Source organism: Ostrea edulis, chromosome 4 (genome assembly GCF_947568905.1).
Source record: "Ostrea edulis chromosome 4, xbOstEdul1.1, whole genome shotgun sequence".
NCBI classification, from domain to species: domain Eukaryota; kingdom Metazoa; phylum Mollusca; class Bivalvia; order Ostreida; family Ostreidae; genus Ostrea; species Ostrea edulis.
Genome location: NC_079167.1, coordinates 6,549,095 through 6,563,106, shown reverse-complemented (window position 1 = coordinate 6,563,106; position 14,012 = coordinate 6,549,095). Strand labels below are relative to the sequence as shown.

Here is a 14,012-nt window from a genome sequence, read left to right as displayed (position 1 = left end):
ATCCATCGACATATGCATATCTTATCACACTTGGTCTCAATTTGCTTATATTTCTTCAATAATTTGGGAGATTTTTTATATATTATTCAACAAAAACTTGCAAAAAACTCCATATTCTTAAACGCTTTTAGAATTCTCAGTTTTACTTTTGCACATTTTGTTAAAGTTACATTTTTTTTTTTAAATCTTAGTGAAATTGAAGTGCTAATACATTAGGGCCTAGTTCAAATACATAAATGCTGCGTATATGAAATGTAGATCCAAATGTGGAGAAAAAAAACCCCAGTTATATCTTCATATACATTTTACGGTGATTAGGACCGTCTTTATTTCACAGTTACTTCCCTTATAAATTATGGCGTCCATAGAAGCGGGTTGTTCAACTTGTTCAATTTAAAAAGTATGGAGTATTTCATTTATTAGAAATCTTCCTCGTATTGACGTGCCTTAATCAGTGTCAGTTCAGATATTGGTTATAATATATTGTGTATTTGTTCTCATCGATATTGTTAAGAGTGTTTAAGGGCATCTTTCCAAATATTTTCTGTATAAAACTTGTTGTGACTTGCTTATGACAGGTGTGTAATAACACACTTATTTATAGATATCTCCTTTAAGCCAAATGTTTTTTTCTCTTAAATTAGTTCCAGATTTCAAGTAGACAAAATTTTCGAAAGTCAATACAAGAATACTGGACGTATGCAATTTACCTGACTAATCATACAGTATCTGTATAGCCTTTTAAAAACTATATAGCTTTGTCAAAATAATTCAAATAGTTTAATCAAAATAATTCAAATAGTTTAATCTAGCTATTTTGAGAGAAGGAAATTGTGAGAGAAAAATCTGAGATACCAGAAATTGAATCGGTAAGTTAATCCTTGCATCACAGGATCCAGTTACAATCTTTTCTGTAATATACTAATAGTATGGGTCTGTACTATACCACCTCCCCAATAAAAAAAAACCGACAAGGAATAAAAACGAATTTTTACTCAAAATTTTGATTCAAAATAGCTCTAAAATTCTGCCTTTATTGTCACCCAACCCAATGTTCTTTCTTAACCAGTGTAGCAGGTCTGGCGTTCATATAGTCTGTACTTCGCTTTCTGTTTATTTTATTTTATAGTGGCGACTTCGGAACGACCCAACTACATTATGATTAGAAACTTTGAAAATAAACTCAATAGAAATGAAAATAAGATTAACAACACTTTACGAATTTATTACCAGTATGAATAGACAAATACACACTCCTAAAGCCTAGAACTTAACCTATAAACTATCAAGAAATTCTCCCAACCCAAAGGTAATGTAATAATTTAGTAAGTAAAAATGAGCAAAGTAGACGAACAAAACGTAATTCCAAAATAGGAATAATGGAAGGAGAAGTGTAGCTAACAAGGCCAGCTGTCTCGTTTGGGCAACTCTTGTACATGCAAACTACTGATGTAAAGACGACTCATTTCTGATACAAAATATCTGCCTGGTTTTAAAGATTATTTTTTATAATGTTGCAAGTGAATGCCCTAGTACCAAAACATGACTTATTGATTAAATTTCTGATGTTTGGTAGCGGAGATAAAAGAAAAAGTATATTTCTTAAATCGTATGCACATAGACTCTATGTGGAGATTTACTTTATGAGATTTTCTCGAGTCATTAAAACAACTGACCACTATGAAATGATATAATTAATCAAAATTTATAGATCAATCTCAAGACACGTACATCAATCATGTAGCCCCCCTCCCTCACACACGCACTTCTTGCCCCCCCCCCCCCCCATTTTCTTGACATCGCGGTAAATTATCATATACAGTATTTGTTGTTAAAACATGTACATGCGAAAATCGGTTTATTAGCTGGTAACTTGATATAGTAGCGGTGAATGGTAGTGGAATTGCAAGGTTGGATCGACGAGCTGAAGTCATACATGTAGTGAAGGATAACCAACCCCAACCCCCCCCCCCCCCTTCCCCGTTTATTTTTAGGGGTTTTGGGTAGAACTGCTTTTCTTGCTAATTAAGATTTTTCATATGAATATAACGGCACCTTTTTTTCTCCGTTTGTTCCCCACCCCTCAACTTTCAAAAACGACGGTAAAATATGCCTGAACTCAATATATCTGATGGTAAGTAAGTAACATGTGCTTGTTCGGTGAAAAGTTGCCCAAGTTAATGCAGAAAACGGGATCTCATTGGACATACTAAATATTAAAACCAGGACGGAATCGGAGATGAAATAATGGTTCAAGATCGTAGCAGCTACATAGTGGCTAGATAGTGCTATGAAATTGAATGAACATGTAGGCTAGTCCTACATAGGGATAAGAATCGTTAATTCACAGAGTGCATTCAATAGACCTAGATATCTAGGCTAGCCGCTATGATCTTTAACGCAAAGTACCATAAATGATTATGAAACAAAATCACTACTGTGGATTTTGATGGGCAAATAGAGCAGTATCATGTATAACAGTCTCTTCAAATCAAACAATAAGGTACCGACAAAGAAAATGCAAAATCCAAGATTTTTCAGTGATATCAGTCTGACTTTTCATTACCCATTTTATCAGCACTATCTTGTGGGATAAATTTGTACCTGTATTTTCATTTTACATTACAGTTTATGAATTTAAATTATGGCTATTTTCTTTTTACTTTTTTTTTCTTATATCAAATGTTATGGGCTAGAGATTAAAAATCAGTATATTTTTATTCTAGTATATGTACATGTAGTTTGAAATTAACATCGTTATTCTTATAAATTTCAGAAATCAGTTGAAGACATGTCTTTTGTTAGACTTAGAAAGTCTCACTCTTCAGCGTTACCAAGGAAACAAAAGATACACAAAAAGAAACCTGCATGGGATGTAAGTCAGCAAAGAAAGTTTTTCTGATAGTTAAGAGAAAACATGTTAATTATTTCCATAATCAGACAACTATTTCATATTTAATCATTATCTTTTGATTTGAGAGATGATTGGAAGTTAATTTACATTTCACAGGATACCATTCAAGATTTAACTACTCTGAAGGCCACCCCTGAGGAAATTGTATGTTCTTTACTAATGGAACTCTGTGTGCATTACAAATATAGTTCTGTAATTGTGATGTTTCCATTTTTTTTAAAAATTGATTGTTTTAATCAAACTGTTCTAGTCATGGTTTTAGTAAATAGACATTATTTTAATCCCACTACTAAGGAACAAAGAAAAGCTGCCCATCAGTCAAAAAATGCACTGGTATCTAGACTTGAAAGGCACACGAAAGCAAAAGGTAACTTAATACATTGCAGTGGTATTTAGCAATTTTATGGAACTGAACACTACATGTTTTCATAAAATCAAATGTAATTTTTAAAATTAAATTTCAGCCAAGAAAAAAGACTTAAGTATTTCTAATGCAGAGGCACGGCAACTTGCTGTAATGAAAGAGGTCTTATATGATCAACAAGAGGTATTCTGGTTTGTAATATATAGGGAACTCTGGTTTCTAATATATAGGGAACTCTGGTTTCTAATATATAGGGAACTCTGGTTTATATGAACAAGTGTAGAATGAAGCATCTAAAAAAGTTGCATCTTTATTTTACAGCTTCATGATGTCTTAAGTAAATCAGACAAGATGATGACTGTTGTGAAAGACCTTTTTGGTGATGACCCAAGGGTAAAATTTTAGTCAGTTGGATTGGAGCCAAATTTGAAAATGTGAAGAATAGTATATTCTCTTCTACTCATTTCAGTTGAATCGATATAGAATTATAAGGAAATTCAAACATATCACACAATTTTTTTTTCTAGAGATTCACTGGATTTCCAAATGTTACTTCTGCTCCTAATGCTGAAAACAGCAGCAGGTAATTAAAGATTTACAATTTTCGGGGAACACAGAAGACTAAAATTTATACTGTTAATGATAATGTTAGGATGAGCACAGCTACATGTATGAGCAGATCCAGTAATTTTCCTCTGGGGAGGGTGGGTGGGGTGGGGGGGGGGGGGGGGGTGTTCAGACCCCCTCTCTCTCTCTCTCTTCCATATGAGTGCCTGGTATAACCTCTACCAATGGAATTAAGATATTTGATTGAATACAATTATGGGGAAAAAAAACTTTTTAGTGTGTAAAAGATCATACAATGGGATAAAAAAAATCTTCAAAACTTTCTTTCTCTCTCTCTCTCTCTTTTTCTCTCTCTCTCTCTCTCTCTCTCTCTCTCTCTCTCTCTCTCTCTCTTTTTCTCATATTCTATAACACAATAATTTTGAAAATACATCACTATTCTCATAATTAAAGTGTAGATTCAAGTTTGCTACATGTTGGACACCCCCCCCCCCCTTCCTTTATTTTTATGCCCCCTTCAAAAAAGAGGGGCATAATGCTTTGCACCTGTCAGTAGACCACATGTTGTTCGCTCAATATCTTGATCATAATGATATTTCATATGTAGGTTGATTATGAATAGAGGAGGACCCCTATTGATTTTCAGGTCCAAAGGTCAAGGTCTGAACATAAGAATATACTGTCCGCTCAATATCTTGAGAACCCTTGACAGACGCCAAACTTACATCTTAAGAAGTAGATGGCCCCTATTAATTTTGAGGTCATAGTCAAAGGTCAAGGATCAATCCACTCTGGACATATGAAGATACTGTCTGCTAAATATCTTGAGAACCCTTTGCTTGACAGATATCAAACTTGATACACTGGTACATCCTAAGGAGTAGAGGACCCCTATTGATTTTGAGGTTAAATGGTCAAAGATCAAGGGTCAAACTGGGCATAGAAATATACTCTCCACTCAATATCTTGAGAACCCTTTGCTTGACAGACATTAAACTTGGTACACTGGTACATCCTAAGGAGTAGATGACCCCTATTGATTTTGAGGTCACGTGGTCAAGGGTCAATCCACTCTGGACATAGTAATATATTGTCTCTGATATTTTTATGCCCCCTTCATAGAGGGGCATATTGGTTTGCACCTGTCGGTCGGTTTGTAGACCACATGTTGTCCACTCAATATCTTGAGAACCATTCACTTGATCGTAATGATATTTCATATGTGGGTTGGTTATGAAAAGTAGAGGACTCCTTTTGTTTTTCAGGGTAAAAGGTCAAGGGTCAATCTACTCTGGACATAGGAATATACTGTCCGCTCGATATCTTTAGAACCCTTTGCTTGACAGACATCAAACTTGGTACACTGGTACATCTTAAGGAGTAGATGACCCTTATTGATTTTGAGGTCACCTGGTCAAAGGTCAAGGGTCAAACTGGACATAGGAATATACTGTCTGCTCAATATTTTGAGAACCCTTTGCTTGGCAGACATCAAACTTGGTACACTGGTACATCTTCAGGAGAAGACGACTCCTATTGATTTTGAGGTCACATGGTCAAAGGTCAAGGGTCAAACTGGACATAGGAATATACTGTCCGTTCAATATCTTGAGAACCCTTTGTTTGGCAGACATCAAACTTGGTACACTGGTACATCTTCAGGAGTTGATTACCCCTATTGATTTTTAGGTCACATGGTCAATTCACTCTTGACATAGGAAGATTTTGTGTGCTCAATATTTTGAATTGATGATATTACTCTCAATTAAATGATGTGTGTGTATAACCCTTTTCAATTTTGCACCATGTGTTTTACAAACATCTCTTGTTTAGAATCATTTGCTTGATTGACACCAAAATTTGTACACTGGTACATCCTAAGGAGTAAATTACTCCTATTGATTTTTAGGTCACATGGTCAAAGACCAAGGGTCAATCTACTCTGGACATAGGAAGATATTGTCTACTCAATATCTTGAATTGTTTTGGCACTACTATCAATGAAATGATACATGTGTATAACCCCTTTCAATTTGAAAGGGGGGGATATATGTTTTACAAACATGTCTAGGTTTTTTCTTTCTTTTGGTAATGATACATTGATATATACTCTCAAAAGTCTACAATTAATCAAGCTGATCATGAACAATAACACAGACAATTTCTCTGTCACAGTAAGTAAAGTGGCATGGTTTATTTTCATCCTGTACATGCATACTGAGCTAACCCTAACGCATTGAAGGGTAGGGAGGGGGACACCATGCTTAGTTTCACCAGGCATTCTAAGGAGTTGAAACAGGAAACTCGGTATGAGCAGTTGCTATTTTCAGGTGCAGAAATTCCAGAGATTTGTATTTTCCGTTACACAAAACAGTCATTTCAATTAGATCCACCAATTCACTTTAATTTATGACGTCAAACAAAGACCATGTCGAGTGATATTATCATCTTGTCATGGTTATTGTTGATGTCACATTATAAGACTAGGATGAAATTGAAGTAAACCATGAAAGTTCATAATCTCAGGTCAATGAACTGTGACTTTGTGAGATAAAAAAGGATGGCTGTTAGGATTATGGGAGTTTTTCCTACAGATCAAAAATTTTTTGGACATATATGTAGCTTAAATTCTCTCTGTCTAGTCTATAGAGCTCACTACATGGCCATTTGTGCAGCTCACAGCGCTCGCTATTGTTGTACATGTTAGTGGCTGCAGTGGTATTTTTGTGTATCATGTTTTGCAATGATTCTAAAAAATAATTTGGTATTTTAAGGTCAAGGACAATTGTTGCTAACCTACCTGATGTAAAGACACGCATGGAAACCTTAAGTGAATCTATGATGGACCAGTCTGCCCTGAATGATCTTCCAGAAACTGACAGTGGTAAGATAATTGTTTTATATCAATATAGTCACGAGTCATCACTTGTCTTTCTGAGAAAAGTTGCAAGTACTTTTTGTAGGTACATTTGCAAATACAGTTTGTCAGACATCAGTATATAATGACCCCCCCCCCCCCCCTTTTCCATTTTTGAAATCTTCTAAAGAACTTTGTGAGAAAAAGCCAGATTTTTCTTTGTATCAGATGAGGAGGAAGAAGAAATGGAACCCATTATGTACCAACCTAAAATTGACCTTAACAGGTTCCAGAGATTTCTGGAGGCTGAGGAAAGGAATAACACTCTGAGTACAATTAGTGGGCAGGCCCACCTTAGCCACATGGACCAGGGACCCATTCAGAGTACACGGATACAGGACACTCAGAGTCTTCAGACGACACAAGGTCAGTACAGACTTTCCAACAGTACACTCAGAGTCTTCAGACGACACAAGGTCAGTACAGACTTTCCAACAGTACACTCAGAGTCTTCAGACTACACAAGGTCAGTACAGACTTTCCAACAGTACACTCAGAGTCTTCAGACTACACAAGGTCAGTACAGACTTTCCAACAGTACACTCAGAGTCTTCAGACGACACAAGGTCAGTACAGACTTTCCAACAGTACACTCAGAGTCTTCAGACTACACAAGGTCAGTACAGACTTTCCAACAGTACACTCAGAGTCTTCAGACGACACAAGGTCAGTACAGACTTTCCAACAGTACACTCAGAGTCTTCAGACGACACAAGGTCAGTACAGACTTTCCAACAGTACACTCAGAGTCTTCAGACTACACAAGGTCAGTACAGACTTTCCAACAGTACACTCAGAGTCTTCAGACGACACAAGGTCAGTACAGACTTTCCATACAGGACACAGAGTCTTCAGACTACACAAGGTCAGTACAGACTTTCCATACAGGACACTCAGAGTCTTCAGACTACACAAGGTCAGTACAGACTTTCCAACAGTAGATTGTTTGCTTCTGTCGATGGGAAGTGTACACGGGTGTTATTTTCAAGTACAAAATTCAGCGAAGTTGTCGCATATACATGTAGATTAGAATTATTTTGTACAAGACCCATGTTAAACCCATTTATATGTTTTCATTAGCCTGCAGATAATATCCTGCTTTGAGGTTGTTCTTGGATGGTGAAATCAGATTGATTATTATATTGTAATTTATTTCTTTTGTGTTTAGATGATCAGTGCTACACTCCCCCTAAAAAGCACAATGAGTCCATAGAAATGCTGAGGAGTCCTAAATCTGCCATGAATGACACACAAAAGATAAAGAAAACTAAACGAAGAGTTGAACCTGAGACTGCTCAGCATAACTCTACATTCAACTTAAGTGAACTTAAAAAGGTATAACATTTCAGTTGTGGATGATTTTTCTTTTATCCCCTGTAAGTGAAGTATTTGGGAGGGATATAGGAACCTGTCTTTCAAATTACCAGTCTGTCTGTGTAATACATGTTCAGGCTGTTACTTGTAAAACAAAGAGATTGTTCATAATGCAAGGATATGTCATGAACCTGCACCAAGGTCATGTGGTCATGATCATTGAGAGAAAAGGTTTGAAGTCTTGTCTTGGCCATGACTTTTGAATTAGAAATTGTAATCTTCACACTTTATTAGCCGAGTTGCGTAGCAAATCTCGGCTTTTAAATTGGCGAAGGATGGGTGTCCAGTTGGGCGGGTGGGCAGGCAGCGTCCACAATTAGCTTATCCGGTCTCTAACTTTCATACTACTAGGGGCATCTTTGTGAAACTTACATAACATGATCACATCCAAAAGAGGAAGGTTCCTATTTATTTTGATGTCAAAGGTCAAGGTCACTTTGTCAATAAATGCCATAGATTTGAGCTTGTCCGGTCTCTAACTTTCATACTACTTGGTGGGTCTTTGTCAGACTTGCATATTTTGATCACATCCAAAAGAGGAAGGTTCCTATTTATTTTGAGGCCAAAGTCTCTTTTTCACTATACTGTAGATTTGAGCTTGCCTCTAACTTTTATACATGTACTTGCTGGTGCATGTTTATCAGACTTCAAATCCTGATGACATCCAAGATTCATGTTGCTTTTGAAATCCAAAGGTCAAGGTCATTATCATACTAAATACCTATTGCTGCCATTCAAAGCTTCATACTTATAAACTATATTATCGATAAATACATGCATGTTTTTACTTCTTGAATGCAAGCGTGCATAATTTTCAAAACTGCAACTTGGCCATACACATCTTTGATGCGTTTTAGCGATTTTTCAAAAATTGGTTATGCCCTGTTAGAGCATGTGGAAGAACTCAATGCATGGGTGCTTAACAAGATTTGGGTAACTGTGAGAAGAATCTATACCTTTTTGTCTGGGTCATATCTTAGCAAAGATTGTTTATATAACCTGATAATTTATTATAAACCTGACCTAAGATCATTTGGACAAATCCAAGGTCTCTGTTAACAGTTGACTGAAAGTTGGAAACGATGTATCCAATTTATAGAAGAAACTATGATAGACAATCTTTGGGACAGTGTAACCAAATTTAGAGGCAGACTGACCATCATAGATTATCCTTGTAGGAGTCAGTCTGATAAAAACTATGGATTGCTCTGATCAAACTTTAAGGGATAGACATTTTCACTATCTAAGGGTATCCAATATTCTCTCATACTCTACTGGTACATGGTTTTATGAAGATATGACACAAACTTTCATTGGTGTGTACTTGTTTTTGAGGTCCTGGTGCAACTCGAAAATGAGATAGGAGATCTTGAAACTCAGTCTGGTCGTCGTCCTCGTGCCGAGCAGCCTCGACAAGAGACATTCTCAGGCTACACAGTGTCTCTGGTGGACTCAGTCACTAAACTCAGCAGATATTTGAAGGAAGTAAGTTTGCCATTATTTTCTGTTACCACAGAGATTGCTTGGATATGTGAGAACTGAATAACTAAGTATATGTGTAATATAGCAGTATTTCTTATGAAATGTGTAGGAAATGGTAATTAATACTTATAATCACTTGTTATATTCACAATGTTCATGTCAGTCGTTGGATGATCTTTAATAATTCTCTTTCTTGTGTTATTAGTGTGAAATGAGGTTGAAAACCGAGACTCTGCTAAGAGAACAGCTGACCCAGGATGTGAAACAGCTGACTTGCCTTATAGATGCCCTCACCTCTGTACGTCATGTTCATTATTCATATAAGCATTTGGTATTTAGTATTGCAGATATCCGAATCACATAGACAAATTGATTCTATTACATGTGCTACAGATGTATCAACGTCTAATGTGACATTTTATTATTTTTTTCTCAGGATATTATCCAGACTCAAGAGGAATACAACACACTGAGAACAGAGTACAGGAAATACAGACAGGAGACGGAGCGAGAAATCGGGGCACTGAAGGTACGCTTAGCACCTCATCTTTTGTGTTTTTTAAAAACAAAAATAGGCACTAAACTAAAATATCAATAAAATAAGATAAAAGCCCACAATAATATATGAAGGCATGCATGTATGTTGATATTTTGAAATTTTAAAATTGCAAAACATGTGTAGACTTTCAATCATTTTGTCAAACATGTAAAAGTAACAAAAAATATAATAAATACTGATAGGCCTATAAAAGTGCAATGATGGTTAGAAATTGTACACACTAAATATTCTTTATTATGTAAAATAGTAGCAAATGTGAAATTCTGGTTTGAATGTTTGATTGCAGATGTCCCTGGTGAATTCAGGACTGTATATAGAACCAGAGAAACAACATCTTAATTCAACACCTCCCAGAAATGGTCTGTCTACACAAAGCACAATAGCAGCAGGTATATTGGCTGTCAGTTTTAATATACATTCATTTCAATCAAAATGCACAAGGATCCCATAAGGAATGTTGAAGATGGTGTTAAGAAGATGTCTATCATTATTAAGTTTGTAACTGACTGTCTACGGATATATATTGTGTTGATCAATGTTCGCCGAGCCATCTATGAGATTGATCAATCCAATATTTATCCATGGACAGTCAGTTACAAACCTGATAAGTGATTTGTTTTCTCGGGGACCATTATGTGATAAGAAGTCAACATGTGCACAAGGACTGATAATCTTGATATTGAATGTAAAGATGATTGTTAACAATGAATAATAAATCAAGAATATTGAATTTAACATTACATGTGTTTAATTCTGTTAACAACAACCCCCGTCCCAGTATTTTGTGTCTACAAACAGTTTTAAAACAGTGGTGCCCCCCCCCCCCCCCCCCCCCCCCTCATTCTGCAGATGAAAACAACCTTGAACCCCCTTCCTCATTCTGCAGATAAAAACAGCCTTGAACCCCCTTCCTCATTCTGCAGATGAAAACAGCCTTGAAACTGTAAACATGTGATGATGTGTTACTGCCAGTACACTAATACTCTTTCATGATATCAAATTTTCTGTTGAAAAGAGATGACTCCAGCAAATTAATTTTTAACACGATCTATCATTAAGCTACGTTTCATAATTCAGTGTTTATTATAAAAGTCAGGGTTCTAAACATTTTGTCCAATTTCCCACAGTCAATATTTCTTCAAAATCTCTACTCTTGCCCTTTACTGTCGAGTAGTCTTAAAAATCCTTGTGGCGTCTTTGTTCACCTTGGTTATAAATATCTGAACTTCAATACCAGCAGACTTAAATTTCACGTTAAATACACATTAATTGCAGTCAACATTAAACACAGTTCATTCAAGTTTAAATTTGTCCATATACATAAAAATGTCATCATACAATTGTACCTCCCATGTTTAAAACATACAACACATGCTGAATCTTGTAAATTGAAGTTGAGATATGGTGAAACAATTAATAACAGTTATTTTTGCCACATTACATATCTGTGGAGTCATGACAGAAGCACATTGACAGTGTTTAAGAGTATTCTTTTCTATGAAGGTGTGTCAGTGCCAAACATACCACAGAGTAGTCAACCAACCATAGCAGCTCTACCTCAGCACTTAGACCCAATACGCATAGCCAACCCATTAGCTGTTCTGTTGTCTCCTCCAGTCAGGAAAACTCGGGTACAACAGCCCCCACAGGAAGAAGGTAGAGTGAGGCATTATGTACAAGGATGTTGTTAATGGCATGTACACTGTACATGTATATCATGGTCTCTATATCGGGATGTCATGGAAACTATGTATAAATGTTAAGTTGTAAATTACTGGTTTATAGGTCCACTCCCAGTGTTTGATTTAGGACAACACCTGCAGGAGCCTGCTCAACCAACACAGCCCTTACACAGTGGTAACTTACAGCAACAGGGACAGCTGGAGATTTCTGACTTGGAGCAGCCTGAAGGCCATCTTGGACCTGCACTGGTCAGTAAAACCATTCAAGAAGTCAGAGTGTCGTCAGGGAGAGAGGACTTCAAACACCCTGTGCAGTCCAACGTAAATTTTCAACAGAATCCGAGGGGTTCCGTAACACAAAGTGCCACCTCACAGGAGAGTCGGTCAGCATCAGTCACACAGGTCATGAGCCATGCTGCACATGTCAATGTACCCAGACCCACCCCTTTGGTGCAGAACACAGTCCAGCCACAGCGGAATGGACAGGCAGACCTCACTTCACAAATAGCACAACTAAACAAGCAGCATGATGAAGCACAGAAACGTTTACAAGCTCTACTACAACAGCAACAAACACAACAAAATCAGCGAGAAATTGCACCACAACTTGGGCCATATAAATTAGCTGTATCAGCCTCATCACAACCTCCACAAATTAGTCATACCTCAGGTCTAACTGTTGGTGTGTCCAAGACACAGCAGGCTCCCAACAGATTTATACAGCAACAGCAAATACCACATGTTCAACCAGAAATTGGAAATACACAACAATCTTCTGAGCAGGCAAGTTGTTAATCATGCTGAATTAATCTTGTTTTTTGAAATGCTGTGTCTGGTTCAAGTGTACTTGGTAATTGGTAATTCTTTGGTCTATGCAAGATAATATATTTAATACATTCACCAATATTTTGTCTGTTTCACTTTTTTCATTCTTGATAAAGATACTGTGATGTTTCAACTTGTCTTAAAAACCTTCCTCATGTAAAAGTTTTATCACAAAATATAGATAGATGGTAATAAATATCTAGTGTGTTTATATTATTTGGGATAAAAACAAAATAAAAGCATAATGCAATTTCTACATAATCGGCTTTGCCCCACACTTCCATTATTGTTCAACCTTCATAATACAAACTAGACATTCATTCATTAATTATCACTATTCCAAAGCACCAGTTTTTACCTAATTCCTTCATTTGCCTATGCACAAAACTGGTGTACTTGGATGTAAGACTTGGTAATTTGAGCTATTTTTTTTTATTATTAGAGAGGTTTGCCTGCCTATCCAGTGTCTCCCCCTCTATCTCCTATATCCCAGAGGTCAGACAACTTCACTGCAATCCAAGGCATGAATCAGGTGGGTCTTCCGGGCAGCATCTTACAAATACTTGAAATTTTAGAATTACAAGTATTTTACTCTTTTAAAGAAAAATTAATGTACCCTTGATCTTTTTAGAATGCCAGAGTAAATACAGCACCTCCCTATGGAATAACTGTTTCCTTGCCATCTGTGGATTTGTCATTAGACAGCAGTCCATCACCGAGGTGATTGGTAGTTACAGCATTGTAGATTCATACAGAAAACCGACTATAGCACATATACATGTCCGTGAACAAGGCATACAAATGTAGATGGATGTATTGCTATGTATACTAGAACATTTGTACAAACTGCTATATAATGTAGAAAATACTTGTACAAATTGTACTTAACATACAAATGGTAATACAATGTCAATGTAGAAAATATTTGTACAAAAAGTATGTGTATGTAAAAACAGATATAAAGTGTTGAAAATAAATGATGGCATTGTTTTTTTTACTTAGATACTATTTCCCCCCCCCCCCCCCCCCCCCCCCCCCCCCCCCCCCCCCCCCAGCTCTACATATTGGCCTTATGGATTGACACATTCTGCACGTCCATTCCAAAACTCCTCCTAAACTATTAGATGGATCCTATTGAATGTTTGTTAGAATATTGATTTGGACTTCTGGGTAGCAAGTGTTCATTCTTATATCATTAGGAGACTTGTTATCCAACTTCTTGAAACAAGAGGGCCATGGACCTTAACAGTCACCGTAGTCTCTAGTTGCAAAACTGTAGCTCTTTGAGAAAATATTGGGATGGATCAGAGAGCTACAGATCCACCCCT

General features: G+C 36.6%; 1 protein-coding gene across 2 annotated transcripts; it reads left to right on the top strand.

Annotated features, from left to right (window-relative positions):
* The first annotated feature begins 321 nt into the window (after positions 1–321).
* On the top strand, positions 322–13,661 carry LOC125671419 (spindle and centriole-associated protein 1-like). 2 transcript variants are annotated; one of them, XM_048907152.2, is made up of 18 exons: positions 322–400; positions 2,777–2,875; positions 3,011–3,058; positions 3,209–3,281; positions 3,379–3,461; positions 3,600–3,671; positions 3,806–3,861; positions 6,620–6,729; positions 6,931–7,128; positions 7,931–8,097; positions 9,472–9,621; positions 9,824–9,916; positions 10,055–10,147; positions 10,464–10,566; positions 11,681–11,833; positions 11,963–12,642; positions 13,127–13,216; positions 13,316–13,661. In XM_048907152.2, the coding sequence occupies exons 2-18, from the start codon at positions 2,792–2,794 to the stop codon at positions 13,406–13,408; spliced, it is 2,346 nt and encodes a 781-aa protein (XP_048763109.2). In that variant the 5' UTR covers positions 322–400; positions 2,777–2,791; the 3' UTR covers positions 13,409–13,661. The 2 variants fall into 2 exon arrangements, with proteins under 2 accessions (XP_048763109.2, XP_048763110.2); XM_048907153.2 differs by lacking the exons at positions 322–400; positions 3,379–3,461 and having other exon boundaries at positions 2,786–2,875.
* The last annotated feature ends 351 nt before the right edge of the window (positions 13,662–14,012 follow it).

Bases quoted from the DNA above. Each gene is read 5' to 3' on its own strand.
- LOC125671419 (XM_048907152.2), top strand. From the start codon at position 2,792: ATGTCTTTTGTTAGACTTAGAAAGTCTCACTCTTCAGCGTTACCAAGG. The intron at 8,098-9,471 runs GTATAACATTTC...CTTGTTTTTGAG, and splicing joins ACTTAAGTGAACTTAAAAAG to GTCCTGGTGCAACTCGAAAA. The intron at 9,622-9,823 runs GTAAGTTTGCCA...TTGTGTTATTAG, and splicing joins TCAGCAGATATTTGAAGGAA to TGTGAAATGAGGTTGAAAAC.